This window comes from Oncorhynchus gorbuscha, linkage group LG25 (genome assembly GCF_021184085.1).
Source record: "Oncorhynchus gorbuscha isolate QuinsamMale2020 ecotype Even-year linkage group LG25, OgorEven_v1.0, whole genome shotgun sequence".
Classification (NCBI taxonomy): Eukaryota; Metazoa; Chordata; class Actinopteri; order Salmoniformes; family Salmonidae; genus Oncorhynchus; species Oncorhynchus gorbuscha.
Window position 1 is genome coordinate 20901549 of NC_060197.1, and position 16167 is coordinate 20917715.

Consider the following 16167-nt stretch of genomic DNA (forward strand, 5'->3'; position numbering starts at 1 on the left):
TTTCTTAGGCTACATATGTTAATATGGGCTATTTTTTAGCACTTTTCTGGGTTGCTTGATTGTTTTTAATGCTTTACTGGGAAGATTATCAGAGGTAGACTTACTCATGTTATTTTCATCATTGGAGCTGATAGTGCAGGGTGAGCTGCATTACAGTGGTCTTCCTACTTGTGCACACCGCTAACAGTGTAACTCTGGTTTATAGGCTCATGATTACTGCTTACAATAGCTGTAGGATAAACAGATGTATTGGGTGCAATTAGGGGTACATGCACGTTTTCCAATGCGCCAAAGATCCCTAAGATCATGTGCATGACTACTCTTTATATGAACTGTAACTCAGTAAAATCTTTGAAATTGTTGCATGTTTTCCGTTTCGATTTTTGTTCAGTGTCTTTAGTAGTCTTATGGCTTGGGGGTAGAAGCTGTTCAGGGTCCTGTTGGTTCATGACTTGGTGCAGAGATCGTTAACCCCTGTTTGGAAGGTGTAACTGCGGTATGAGCTGACAAATAGGTGAGCGGCTGCTCGTGTGTGTCACAAACCACTCCCTTCCATATGACTGCTACTGCGTTAGAAGTTCAAAACGGCGATCGAAAGTGTGTCATTGCATCCAATCGCTACTGATAAGGTAAAACAAGGAGCTGCTTGTGGATTTGACACCTCTAACAGAGTTCCACCTCCGACACCACCAAAACAACCACTATGCGGCTGTGAGCAAGCGTGGATCTGATAGAATCTAGTATCAACTAATTGATCCGGTTTTGTAGTATACCACTCTGGTAATAAGTTATCCAATCCATTACAGTATTACCATTATTCAGCACTTTATTTAACACACATTTAACATCCTAGTCAAAGGAACATCAGAATACAATGTATACATGTACATACGTTCCATAAGTGGCCTATCGTTATCAAACGAGATAAAATAGAAAAACATTTGTAAAAGGAGAATAGGAAATTCAGTGCACTTCTTTTGATCGGGGCGAATAGTGGCCTGGTCAGAAGTTGCACAAGTAGGGAATAGAGTGTGATTCGGGATACATCCTAGGAGAGAACGTGTGGTTAAAGCATGTAAAAAGTACTTTAAAAAACAAAACAATACACCTTTTGTTCTGAGAATGTGCCCTTTGGTTTATAACGGAGAGAGAGAGAGAGCGAGATTGACACAGAGAGCGCAGTATAGCTATGTAGAATAAGATCTGTCTATCACATTTCACACCCGTCCCTTACACGTGCAGCTGCTACACCTCTCCCTCAACACCCATGCGTACACGCATGCACACCTAGAGTTCACCGAACCATATTCCCATGAACAAAACAAAAAAAAACTGTAATTTTACAACTGAACTGTTACAATGCACGCAGTATCTTTTTCAAGGACAGGGAGAGACTTTGAAAGTAACCAACATAGTATCTGGCAGTGATTACATTTATGATTATAGTGTGTCAATTCAGGCTTTCAAAGCCATATTTACATATAAAAACACACACAGGACCCAAGGTGCAAATCTCCTATAACGGGTATTCCCAAACTGGGAACGATTACCCCCCGACCCCATTTCTTTCTTCTTCACGTTTTCAAACAGTCCATTTAGATTTTCCAACGGGGGCTATACATTTTGGTGAGTTTTTTCCCCTCGCATATGATGAGTAGCCTCGTTTCACTGCCCAAAATAAAATTAAACCACCGAGTGTTCAGCGAAAACAACACAATGTCAAATACAGGTAGCTTAGTCAAATAATTAACATCCAATTACATTAACTCTCTCGCGGGAATTCCACTAACGGTCCATATGTAGCTGCTGCTCATGTTGGCATCTGTACTGATGGTGCAAAAGCCATGACAGGGTGATATAGTGGAGTGGTAACGCGCGTGCAAGCAGTTGCTCCCGACACCACATGGGTACACTGCAGCATCCACCGCGAGGCTCTTGTTGCCAAAAATGCATGACAGCTAAAAATAGTTTTGGACACTACAGTGAAAATGGTTAACTTTGTTAAAACAAGGCCCCCGAACTCTCATGTATTTTCTGCACAATGCAATGATATAGGCAGCGACCATGTAACGCTTTTACAACATACAGAAGTGCGCTGGTTATCAAGGGGCAAAATATTGACACGTTTTTTTGAATTGAGAGTTTTCCTAACTGACCATAATTTTCACTTGTCTGACCGCTTGCATGATGACGAGTTTCTCACACGACTGGCCTATCTGGGTGATGTTTTTTCTCGCCTGAATGATCTGAATCTAGGATCACAGGGACTCTCCGCAACTATATTCAATGTGCAGGACAAAATTGAGGCTATGATTAAGAAGTTGGAGCTCTTCTCTGTCTTTATTGAGGACAACACACAGGACTTTCCATCATTGTATGATTTTTTGTGTGAACACAAGCTTATGGACAATGTCAAATGTGATACAGCGAAGCACCTGAGTGAATTGGGTGTGCAGTTATGAAGGTACTTTCCCAAAACGGATGACAGAAACAACTGGATTCGTTATCCCTTTCATGTCCTGCCTCCAGTCCACTTACCGATATCTGAACAAAAGAGCCTCATCGAAATTGCAACAAGCGGTTCTGTGAAAATTGAATTTAATCAGAAGCCCATGAAGCCACCTATTTCTGGATTTGGCTGCACTCAGAGTATCCTGCCTTTTGAAATCGCGCTGTTAAGACACTGATGCCCTTTGCAACCACGTACCTATGTGAGAGTGGATTCCCTCACTAGCATGAAAACTAAATACAGGCACAGACTGTGTAGAAAATTATCTCCAATAGAACCCAATATTGCAGAGTTATGTGCATCCTTTCAAGCACACCCTTCTCATTAACCTGTTGTGAGTTATTCACAATTGTCAATGAACAAATAAGGTTTTATATGTAAAGAGCAAAATTATTGATTATTATTATATGATTATTTGTGCCCTGTTCCTAAAAAGAGCTCTTCGTTTACTTCCCACGAGCAAGGTTGTGACAAAAACTCACACTCATTCTGATGTTTAATAAATGTATCACTTAGTGTGTGTGTGGCAGGCAAAAAAAAACATTTGATAGTGCACTGACCCTGGTGCTAGAGGGGGTATGCAGCTGGAGGTTGAATGTTTGAAGGGGTACGGGGACTATAAAAAGTTTGGGAACCACTGTTCTGTAACACACAAAAATGGCATATTCACATAACCAACATGCTACAAAGTAAAGAAATTGTATTTGCTGGACTGAATATGTATGTAATAGACGTACAGCTCCAATGTGTGTGTGTGTGTGTGTTGTCCATGTTCATAACTGTTGTCAGATTGTGTGTTGGGAAACCTTGAGTGTGTGTGTTGTACTACACTCTATGAAACAGAACAACAATGATATATCGACCCAAAGAGGAACATGCTGGGGAACAATGTATCTGTAACATATTCTGTCTTGTTTACGGTTGCAAAATTAGTTATTTTCCCAAAATCTGAGGTTTTCAAACAAATACATGTTGGGGTCCTGTGTGGCACAGTTGGTAAAACATTGACGCTAGCAATACCAGGGTCATGGGTTTTATACCCGTTGGAGTCACTAATAGGAAAATGTACCAGGTTGACATGAGTCTTGTCCTGGAGGCAGAACTGAGCGATTTCCCCTTAGGCCAGCTGCAAAGTCAAAATTGGCTAGATTGTAAAAATGCATGAAAACTAAAATGAGCTTTTGTGTCTTCATTTAAGGTTGTATGACTTTGTGGCTGTGCCAGCTAGTGTCTGCTAAATGGCCTAGTGTGTTAGGATTCACGGGTTTCCTGCTTATTCCCTTCTAATTCTAGCAATCTTCCAACATTTTGGGAAAGTTATCGGAATTAACTTAACTGGCAGATGGCTTGGTAACGTTAGTGGGGTGTAGTGTTTTTGGGGGGCTCCTCCAACTAGTAGGAGTGTCTATATGTTTGAGCGAAGGTCCAGTGAGCAAACTTGATCAAAGTAAAAAAATGTTGGAAGTGACAGGATTAAAACAGCAACCAAACAATTAAAGACGGCTGTCACACGTGTGAAAAAAACAAAACAATTTATGGTTCACTTGGTGTCTCCACCCTCTCCCTCAAGTTTACACGGTATAAGAACTATACAGATGGAGGCTCTTAATTTGCATGGCAGGACATTTCTAAATGGTTGTGTATTTGAGGTTTAAAAAGACTTCTGAAGTTTGTAATTTCCCCCACAAAAATGTCCAAGAATTATAACAATTCACATTTACTGTTGCTGCAGGATTATGTTCCTGCATTAGAAAACTGGATCAAATTAAGATCCTACATCTGTACATACACTATACACACAGATACAACCCACCACAGATTCTTGGAAGAGGTGGTTAATCGTCACCCAGTTTTGTGTGTTATGTGTGTGCGTGTGTATGTGTAAGAGAGAGAGAGTGTGGGCGTGTGGGTTGCATGTTCTGCGGAGTCCCTATCATGTGTATGTCTATGCATTTGAATGTGTTGCGTGTTCTGCGGAGTCCCTCTTGTGTGTCTGTGTGTTTGTGTGTTTTTCTGCATGTGTCTCGTGTCCCTCTCGTGTGTCTGACTGTGTGTGTGTGTGGGTGTATTTCGTGTTCCTCTTTGAGAGAGAGAAAGTGTTTGTGTGTGTTGCATGTTTCTCTGCAAAACAAAGAATACAAAGCTGGCAGGCGCGCCCCCAAACAAACCCTACTGTATGTTTGTTTAACCTTCCTCCGAGACAACCACGGAGCCAATGAACACTGAAGACACACACACACACACACAGCCTCCGCATGTGCACTGACAATTACCAGACAACAAAGGGAGGCGTTGTGTGTGTGTGTGTCTCAGAGAGAGAAGTGAAGTGTGTCTGTAGGGCAGGGAGCCATGCTGTGCTGTGTATGGTTTGTGTTTAGATTAAAGTGTGTTTACTTTCTGCCAATTGTTGCTGACTGGCATGGGCTTAAAGTAGGTCCGACAGTGTGTGTGTGTGTGTGTGTGTTTCCCGGCATCAGTATGCTGTTCCACAGGTTACACTGGACAGACAGGTGGAGACCAGCGAGATTCCGGAGAGAGAGAGAGCAAGAGAGAAAGAGAGAGCAAGAGAGACAAAGTTTACTTAAGAGACTGGTAGGGCCGCATACCCCTCTTTCGCTCTCTCTGTCCTTTCTTTGTACGGTCTGTTCCATTCCTCTGCCCTTTCCTTATCCTCCTCTTCTTCTCCTTTATTCAATCCATAACTGTGTTCAACAGTCTCCAATGTCGTTTAAACAACAACAAAACAGAGTCCTCTTCCAAACTGTCTTACATCCAAAGTTTAAAAGTCCTCAACAATTCAGCGAGCAAAAGTTATCCACTCTTCTTCTTTCTCTAAATGGTCTTGTATACAACATATTAGTATTTGTTCTAATTTCCCAAACCGCCGAATGTCCAGTTAGAACCTTTGGAACAGACAGTCAACTTCACAGAAATAGAATGATTAGAATACAACTCATTCTAGTTCTGTGCTCAACTCCTTTCTATACAGGCAGTATGTAATGTATGTATAAATGGCACAGATACAGCGAGCATACTGCACCACTCTTGGCTGTCACATCATCACATACCCTTTGCCCTTTTTTCTGCTACCGTTCTGTTCCACATTATATGATGTGAATTATAAATGAATACATTCTTCTGTCTTTTGATCCTCTGTGTCCATCCAATGTTTTCAGGTTCATAACTCCCTCCTTCACATGTAGAATCTCCAGATCTATTTACAATTCACTTTGGAAAGAATGGGAGAGTTAGTCCTTGGGGTCTCACCCTTCCCTCCTCCTCTCCTCTAATCCATCCTTTCACCCCCTAATTCCTCACTCTGGCAGTGTCCTCACGGTGCCTCCGTTCCTCATCCTATCCTTTTCATCCCACCCCATACCCTCTTCTGGCAGTGGTCTCCCCTCTCGCTCTCCTCCATCTCCCCCTCCATTTACAGATCCAAACGGAACACCCCAAAATAACTTGATGACTCCTCTGCATGAACCATGGTGGGGGAAGAGACAGAGACGAAGAGCTCATCCCCGGCCCTCAGCTCAAACAGCCCTCCCTGGTAGACAGAGTGGAGGGCGTACTCTGCCTCTGGGGCCCAACACTTAGTGCCTACGCCCTTCAACAGCTGGATGGGCCGCAGGTAGGACGTCTTCTTGTAGACACACTGGACCAGCTGGTGACTGGCTGTTGGCTGGTCCCCTTCACTGGGCGACGGGTAGCGGAAGTAGACCTAGTGATGGAGGGATGAGGGCAGGATGGAGGGAGAGAGATATACATATTACTCAACGTGATAAAATGCATTATATTATTATAATGCAGTAGAAGACTTGTCTTAAGCATGCATCACCACTTAATAATGTCTTATTATCATCGCATATGATGCTCACTATATTTAAAAAAAACAGAGTCTCATACTTGTTCCCACAATTGCAAAAGTATTCATCCCCCTTGGTGTTTTTCCTACTTTGCTGCAATACAACCTGTAATTTAAATGGATTTTTATTTGGACATAAATACAAATAAATAGTTGTGCACGCTCAAGTTCAGTTTTTGTGTCTTATGACTTGTTTGTTTCACAAGAAATTTTGCATCTTCAAAGTGGTAGGCATGTTGTGTGAATCAAACGATACAAACCCCCCTCAAAATCAATTTTAATTCCAGGTTGTAAAGGCAACAAAATAGGAAAAATACCAATACCACTGTGTGTATTAATACACGTGTGAATTGGAAATGTGTTTTTGTATATCCCAACTCTTCTTGGGACAACCTTGGAGAGTGGGGTCAATGCAAGGGTCAGCCATTATCAATGGCAACCTTGGAGAAATTAGAGTTAAGTGCCTTGCTCAAGGATACGTCGGCAGATTAGTCACCTTGTCGGTTTGGGGATTCAAACAAGCAACCTTAACCAGCCCAATGCTCTAAACGCTAGGCTACCTGCCGCCCTTATACAGTATACTTCAATGTCAAATGTGTTTACCTGAGAGTACATGTAGTAACGCCCATCCTTGGGCACACGCAGCCTCCCATCGGCTAAGGTCATGTTGTGAAGGTGGGCTCCGAAGCTCTGATTGGTCCACGAGCGGACTGGGTGGCGACATGATTGGTGGAGGTCGGGCTGGGGGGTGGGATACATGGGAGACCCTGTCGGAGAGAGAGAGCAAGAGAGAGAGAGAGAGAGAGAGTGCGCGAGAGAGAGAGAGAGTGCGCGAGAGAGAGAGAGAGAGTGCGCGAGAGAGAGAGAGAGAGTGCGCGAGAGAGAGAGAGAGTGCGCGAGAGAGAGAGAGAGAGAGAGAGTGCGAGAGAGAGAGAGAGAGAGTGCGCGAGAGAGACAGAGACAGAGAGAGAGAGAGAGACAGAGACAGAGAGAGAGAGAGAGAGAGAGAGAGAGAGAGAGAGAGAGAGAGAGAGAGAGAGAGAGAGAGAGAGAGAGAGAGCGAGGAAAGGAGAAAAATGGGCAGCAGCGGGCACAAAGAAAAACATGAAGTGAGGGTGAAAGGGAGGGAGAGGCAGAAAAGAAGTGAGTATAGGAGGAGTAACCAAACAGACAAGTAATATTCCTGAAGGAAAATCTATATCAGATAAGTGTGTATATGTCCCAAATGGCACACTATTCCCTATTAAGTTCTATTGGCCCTTTATAAGGTACACCTATTTATTAATTTGCCTACAGAACAGCCTGAATTCGTCATGCCATGGATTCTACAAAGTGTAGTTCAAACGTTACTCAATTGGTATCAAGGGACCTAACATGTCCCAGGAAAACATCCCCCACCATTACACCACCGCCACCAGCCTGTACCATTAAAACCAGGCAGGATGGGACCATGAACTCATGCTGCTTACGCCAAATCCAGACTCTGCCATCAGCATGACACAACAGGAACCGGGATTCATCGCCTCCTAAATTGTCTAGCGTTGGTGATCGCGTACCCACTGAAACAGCTTCTTCTTGTTTTTAGTGGATAAAAGTGGAACCTGGTAGTCGTCTGCTGCAATAGTCCATTCGTGACAAGGACCGACGGAGTTGTGCGTTCCGAGATGCCGTTCTGCAAACCACTGTTGTACTGCACCGTTACTTGCCTGTTTGTGGCCCGCCTGTTTGCTTGCATGATTCATGCCATTCTCCTTCGATCTCTCTCATCAATGAGCTGTTTTCACCAACACTGACTGGATGTTTTTTTCCCAGACCCCTCGACTTTTCCCAAATTGTATTATGGTACAGCCTTATTATAAAATGGATTCAATTGACCCCCCCTTATCAATCTGCACACAATAGCCAATAATGAAATAGGGAAAACAGAAATTTTTGCAAATTTATTAAAAATTTAAAATTAGAAGTGTCTTATTAACACAAGTATTCAGACCCTTTGCTATGAGACTCGAAATGGAGCTCAGATGCATCCTGTTTCCATTGATCATCCTTGAGATGTTTCTACAACTTGATTGGAGCCCACCTGTGGTAATTAAATTGATTGGACATGAGTTGGAAAGGCACACAGATGTCTGTATAAGGTCCCACAGTTGAGCAAAAACCAAGCCATGATTTTGAGCTTCGAGATAGGATTGTGTTTTTGATTTTAGGATTGTGTTTTTGATTTGCCAATATTTGGTATTGTTTGTAGATTGATGAGGAAATTAAAAAAAATACATTTTAGAATAAGCCTGTAATGTAACAAAATGTGGAAAAAGTCAAGGGCTCTGAAAACTTTCCGAATGCACTGAATAGGGTGCCATTTGGGATGCAAGATGTCTTTCATTTGAACAAACTGATTCCTAATGTTCCTAGTTAAACCACACAAACGAGCTTGCATGGATGCACACACAAACACACACACACACTCATAGCGCTAGGCGATGAGGTAAAACACATAGCCCTTTGAAGTGTGTGTAAGTGTGCATGCACACCTGCATGCGTGCGTACATGCATGTGTACATTCCAGTAATGTCACCCAGGGCTTCTTGGCTGGTCTGGAATGGACTTCCTTATTGCCTTACAAGAAGAGCCAGGAGTTTTGCCAAGACAGGAGACCTTCCAGATCAGGATAAACTTCTGGCACTCATAAGGAATTAAAGTGACTTATTTCCTTATGAGAAAAGTTGACTCCCTCTTCCTCCTCCCTACTGACTGTTTTTTATTTATTTTTATTGAACCTTTATGTAACTAGGCAAGTCAGTTAAGAACAAATTCTTATTTACAATGACGGCCTAGGAACAGTGAGTTAACTGCCTTGTTCAGGGGCAGAACGACAGATTTTTACCTTGTCAGCTCAGGGATTCAGTCTAGAATACTTTCGGTTAATGGCCCAATGCGCTAACCACTAGGCTACCTGCTGCCCCTGTTGACTAACAAAGAGACAGGCCTTGGCCTGGATGGCTAGCAAAGAGAGAGAGAGCGAGAGAGCAGGGGCGAGAGAGAAAGGGGAACCATGCCCTTAGTGCCCTGAAGAGCAGTGGATGCTGCTAAGGGGAGGACGGCTCATAATAATTGCTGGAATGGAGTAAATGGAATGGTACTATATCAACCATGTGTTTGATACGATTCCATTTACTCCTTTCCAGACATTATGAGTTGTCCTCCCCTCAGCAGCCTCCACTGCTTTAGAGCTGATGGTAAGAACACCAGAAACGCAGGCCAAACCAGACTACAACCTGCTGTAGCATTTCAAATAATTTCCCATAAATAGCATAATATTTGAAAGCATTTTTCAAATACTTATTTCAAATGCTATTTCTAAATACCTGGGTAAATGCTTCGGAGTGTATCTGAGTATTTTCAAATACTTTCCAAATTGCATTTCCAAATATATTAAAATATTAAACGAGTTGTCTTTTCAAACAGCAAATATCTAAATTACAAATGTAAAACCTTAAATAATATTTGAACCCATGTCTGGTACACACTAGCACAGACAGAGATACACACACACTCTCACCTTGAGTGCTGCTGTCTCTGAGGGTCAGGTGGGCTGACGGCCGCTGGGGCACAGAGGTAGCGAACTTTGACCCCGAAGTGTTGAAGGTGTGAGGTAACGTTCTCGCTTCTGACAGAGACGCATAAACATGACATCATCATCATCATTACCATCATCACCACCACTCACAAGGTCATGACCGATAAAGACAAAATGTAGTTCCAGATTCAACACCACAATAGGGGGTATACATGTACTGTGTGTATAGATAGATTTGTCATTGTTTTTTAGTCAGACAATAGGTCATGGAGGTAGAGTATGATAGGGGATAGGTATTCGGTTGATAGAGTTTTAATTGTTGTCATTGTTACTGAGTGTCACACAACAGTCATACAGACAGGTACAGTATTTTAGAGATTGACTCACCTTGAAACGTCTGCTTTGAGATTATGTTCTCTGTCACCTATAAAATTAAGATAAAGATGTTGTATGAGAACAGGTGGCATTGGTGCTGGCAGAGACTAGATCAGCATCATTATCTTTATGATAGAAGCTTCCAAAACAACAGGTTACTCAAAGTATAGACATCGAATGTAAAAAAAAACAACACACACAACCAACATCATCATTATCGTCATCTTCATCACTATCAGTCACGTGCTGTGGTTTAGTTTCTTCCTTATGCCATTTCTCTGGCATGTACTGTAGTCTTGACTTACTCAAAGTTAAGACACTAATACAGTCAAGCTTTCATTAAATAACACACTCCATCTCGCTCTCTTTCACTCCTTCTCAAATCCCTTACTCCTTTGACGGTGGTTTGGTGGGTACGTGGGAAAGATAAACAAACAAAATAAAAAGATCCAACAAGAGATTTCACTTATTTGTTGGGCAGAGTGTGTTTGTGGGTTAGATTCAAGATGCATTGCTTAAGTTCTGCTATGGGCATATAGACATTGTAGGAAAACGTATCAGGAAAGCCAATGTGATGGTATTTACACAATGACTGTAGGCAGAGGAAAGACGGATAGAGACATTGTAGGAGAACATAGCAGGATAGCCAGTGTGATGGTATTTACACAATACATGCTGACAATTGGCAGCAACAACCAGTGATATTTCAAACTGTACTCTGTACTTTATGTGTACAGTATGTCTATATAGCCTTGTTATTGTGTTACTACATTTTTACTTTAGTTTATTTGGTAAATATTTTCTTAACTCTTCTTGAACTGCACTGTTGGTTAAGCGCTTGTAAGCAAGCAAGCATTTCAAGGTAAGTTCGGTGCAGTTGACAAATAAAGTTAAATAAAGTTGACAAATAAAGTTAGAGTTGATTTGTTGTTGTTAGAAAGACCCTGTTCTCTGTCTGTCCGTCTATGTACACTACCATTCAAAACTTTTGGGTCACTTAGAAATGTCTTTGAAAGACTTTTTTTTTGTCCATTTAAATAACATCAAATTGATCAGAAATACAGTGCAGACATTGTTAATGTTGACATTGTAGCTGGAAACGGCAGATTTTTTTATGGAATATCTAAGTAGGTGCACAGACGCCCAGTATCAGAAACCACCACCTCTGTGTTACAATGGCACGTTGTGTTAGCTAATCCTAGTGTATCATTTTAAAAGGCTAATTGATCATTAGAAAACCCTTTTGCAATTGTTAGCACAGCTGAAAACTGTTGTTCTGATTCAAGAAGCAATACAACTGGCATTCTTTAGACTGGTTGAGTATCTGGAGCATCAGCATTTGTGGATTCGATTACAGGCTTAAAATGGCCAGAAACAACAAATTCTTCTGAAACTCGTCAGTCTTTTCTTGTTCTGAGAAATGAAGGCTACTCCATGCGAGAAATTGCCTAGAAACTGAAGATTTCATACTGTGCACTGCTCCCTTCACAGAACAGCGCAAACTGGCCCTAACCAGAATACAAAGAGGAGTAGGAGGCCACGCTGCACAACTGAGCAAGAGGACAAGTACATTAGTGTCTAGTTTGAGAAACAGACACCTCACAAGTCCTCAACTGGCAGCTTCATTAAATAGTACCCGCAAAACACCAGTCTCAACGTCAACAGTGAAGAGGTGACTCCGGGATGCTGGCCTTCTAGGCAGAGTTCATCTATCCAGTGTCTGTGTTCTTTTGCCCATCTTATTATTTTCTCTTTATTGGCCAGTCTGAGATATGGCTTTTTCTTTGCAACTCTGTCGCCTCTTCACTGTTGACGTTGAGACTGGTGTTTTGCGGGTAGAACAAACAGGACAATGACCCCAAGCATATAGCCAAAGCAATGTTGGAATGGCTTCAGAACAATGTGATAGTTCCATGAAACATGGGACCAACACTTTACATGTTGCGTTTATATTTTTCTTCAGCGTATGTTGGTTCAGCTATATGCCCAAATGTTGACCAAACTCACAATCCTATTGCAACTGGTTACCTTACAGTTGTACATTGATTAACATCTTATTTTACAGTGCACGCACGCACACATACACAAAACACACACGCACCAGACAATTGCTTTCACACTGCAGTTTTGGTTTATAGCACGAAGAGCTGTGTTCTAAATGTGACCAGGGTTAAAGTTTGAGCACCGACTGCAACCATAACAGTAATACCACCAGCTGCAATGACAACAACAAACAAACTAAGTCTTCAACCTTTCACCCTTTTTAGAGGCCCTAGTACAGTACAGACCCTGTAGAGAAAGAACTGAGACACAGGGTCCTGATTCACTTAAATGGATAGTGCAAGATTTTCAGATGAACTCGGATACCATTTTTATATCTCTGTGTCCAGCATAAAGGAAGTTAAACGTAGTTTCGCGAGCCAATGCTACCTAGCGTTAGCGCAATGACTGGAGATCTCTGGATGCAGAGACCTAAAAATGGTATCCACAAGTTCATCTGACTAGGGAAGTAGACAGAGGGCTTAATTTCCAAAATCTTGACCTATCCCTTTAAAGTTCTTAAGAACGAATTTGAAAAAGTTCTTAAGATGATTCTGCACAGAGCCTTATTCGGGCCAGTAATCAATGTGACTCAAACTAGGAGTGCTGATCTAGGATCAATCCCCCACCCCATGTAATCTTATTTATCTTATTAATTACGATCTATGAAGGCCAAACTGATCCTAGATCAGCAGAACTACACCGTCATGCTTTGTGAATATGGCCACTGATATCAGAAAGAGCTGATAAACAGGGTCTTGAGTCACTGAACATTTTTAAGGACTAATTTGAGAAAGTTCTTATGATTTTGCAGATTTGCATGTACCTCATAACTTCCTTAAGAACTTATTTGCGTTTTTGTTGTTATGAAGCTTCTTGGATTTTTTTTCTCTAGAAGATTTTACTGAATCCATGCCCTCGTTATTCACTGGAAAAGCTAGTGAAAAGTGAAGAAGGAAAGAGGGAAAACAATGGGAGAGGGAAAGACAAGTATGCACATGAAAAAGTATTAGGACTACTCTGGGAGCTTAGCAGAAGATGGAAACCCAATCCCTTAATATGTGTGTGTGTGGTGCAGGTCTGGGCCAGTCTAAACTCTCCATAGCTCTGTGGCACAGAAAGGGAAACTTATCTTGCCATAATCTACTCAAAAAAGTTTGTTTCTCAGTTCCTTCTGCAGGGCTGATGATAAATATGTAACTTATATCTCATTTAAGAGACAGATATAGAAATATGATAGATAGAATGAACATGGTCTGAGTGATACAGATCTAGAGCTATGGAACGGACAGGGAACCTTATCTAGGTCTGATCTAATCTAAGAAGTTACTGTTTTCCCGTTCTTTCAGCAGGAGTTAACATTAATAAGTAACTTATACCTCCTTTAAGACACAGTTCTAGAAATACAGTAGACGGTCAGTCCGAGTGATATACAGATCTGAGCTAGTGGTCTTACAGTGGGTGAATCTTATCTAGTACTAATATACTCTAAAAAGTTACCGTTTCTGTCTTTCAGCAGGGTCAATGATGTAATAAGTAATGTATACCCTCCTATAGGTATAGAATAGAAATCTAGTAGATTATATTTGTATTTATTATGGAGTCCCATGCTGCCAAGGCAGCAGCTACTCTTACTTGGGTCCGGCAAAATTAAGGCATACAATTTTAAAATCATTAAATACATTCAGAACAGATTTCACAACACACAAAGTGTGTTTCCTCTGGCCCCTACTCCACTATCACATATCTACAACGCAAAATCCATGTGTATTTGTGTATAGTATGGGTATGTGTACTTGTGTATAGTGCGTCTGTTATCATGTTGCTTCACAGTCCCCGCTGTTCAATAAGGTGTATTTTTATCTGTTTAAAAACAAATCTGATTCTACTGCTTGCATGAGTTACTTGATGTGGAAAAGAGTTCCATGTAGTCATGGCTATATGGAATACTGTGCTCCTCCAATAGTTTGTTCTGGACTGTGAAGAGACCTCTGGTGGCATGCATGGGTGTCTGAGCTGGGTACCAGTGGTTTAAAATGATGAGATAAGGATATGCACGTAGAAATACTGGTGTGCGAATGAGCAGAAAAACAAACAAATATGGGGATGAGGTAGGTAGTTGGTTGGATATGCTATTTACAGATGGTCTGTGTACAGCTGCTGCGATCGGTAAGCTGGTCTGACAGCTGACGCTTAAAGTTAGGGAGGGAGAAATAAGCCTCCAACATCAGTGATTTTTGCAATTAGTTTCAGTCATTGACAGAAGAGAACTGGAAGGAAAGGTGGCCAAAGAGTTGTTGGCTTTGGGGATGACCAGTGAGATATACCTGCTGGAGTGCATGCTACAGGTGGGTGTTGCTATGGTGACCAGTGAGCTGAGATAAGGCGGAGCTTTACCTAGCAAAGACTTATAGATGACTTTGAGCCAGTGGGATTGGCAATGAATATGCAGCGAGATGTCAAGGATCGGTAGGATAGTCAGTTTTACGGGGTTATGTTAGGCAGCATAAGTGAAGGAGGCTTTGTAGCGAAATAGGAAGTCGATTGAGATTTGACTTTGGATTGGAGATGCTTAATGTGAGTCTGGAAGGAGTGTTTACAGTCTAGCCAGATACCTAGGTATTTATAGTTGTCCACATATTCAAAGTCAGATCCATCCAGAGTAGTGATGCCAGTCGGGCAGGAGGGTGCGGGCAGCGACTGGTTGAAGAGCATGCATTTAGTTTTGCTAGCATTTAAGAGCAGTTTGAGGCCACGGAAGGACTGTTGTATGGCATTGAACCTCATCTGGAGGTTTGTTAACACAGTGTCCATAGAAGGGCCAGAAGTATACAGAATGGTGTTGTCTGCATAGAGGTGAATCAAAGAATCTCCAGCAGCCAGAGCATCATTGATGTATATAGAGAAAAGTGTCGGCCCGAGAATTGAACCCTGTGGTACCCCCATAGAGACGGCCAGAGGTCCGGAAAACAGGCCCTCTGATTCGACACACTGAACTCTATCTGAGAAGTAGTTAGTGAACCAGGCAAGGCAGTCATTTGAGAAACCAAGGCTGTTGAGTGTGCCGATAAGAATGTGGTGATTGACAGAGTCGAAGGCCTTGACCAGGTCGATGAAGACAACTGCACAGACCTGTATTTTAACGATGGAGGTTATGATTTGTAGGGATCCAGATTTTGCATCTCTTTCAGAACATCAGCTGTCTGGATTTGGGTGAAGGAGAAGCCGGGGGGCTTGGGCCAGTTGCTGAGAGGGGTGCGGAGCTGTTGGCCAGAGTTGGAGTAGCCAGGTGGAAAGCATGGCCAGCCGTAGAGAAATGCTTATTGAAATTCTCGATTATCGTGGATTTATCAGTGGTGACCGTGTTTCCTAGTCTCAGTGCAGTGGGCAGCTGGGAGGAGGTACTCTTATTCTCCATTGACTTTACAGTGTCCAAAAACATTTTGGAGTTAGTGCTGCAGGATGCACATTTCTGTTTGAAAAAGCTAGCCTTTGCTTTCCTAACTGACTGTGTGTATTGGTTTCTGACTTCCCTGAAAAGTTGCATATCGCTGGGAATATTCGAAGCTAGTGCAGTACACCACAGGGTGTTTTTGTGCTGGTCAAGGGTAGTCAAGTCTGGAGTGAACCAAGTGCTATATCTGTTCTTAGTTCTACATTTTTTGAAAGGGGCATGCTTATTTCTGATGGTGAGGAAATCACTTTTAAAGAAGAACCAGGCAGCCTATACTGACGGGGTGAGATCAATATCCTTCCAGGATACCCGGGCTCGGTCGATTAGAAAGGCCTGCTCGCAGAAGT

General features: G+C 42.1%; 1 protein-coding gene across 2 annotated transcripts in view; it reads right to left on the reverse strand.

The window, feature by feature from the left end:
* Window positions 1–2316: 2316 nt before the first annotated feature.
* The window catches only part of tnfsf10l (TNF superfamily member 10, like), a 71596-nt gene continuing 57745 nt past the window's right edge, over window positions 2317–16167 (reverse strand). For both annotated transcript variants that reach the window (XM_046328750.1, XM_046328749.1), the window contains 4 exons: window positions 10339–10375; window positions 9934–10041; window positions 6978–7141; window positions 2317–6230 (listed from right to left, as the gene is read on the reverse strand). In XM_046328750.1, the coding sequence (XP_046184706.1) occupies window positions 5940–6230; window positions 6978–7141; window positions 9934–10041; window positions 10339–10375 (600 nt within the window). In that variant the 3' untranslated portion in view covers window positions 2317–5939. The remainder of the gene's footprint in view (window positions 6231–6977; window positions 7142–9933; window positions 10042–10338; window positions 10376–16167) is intronic.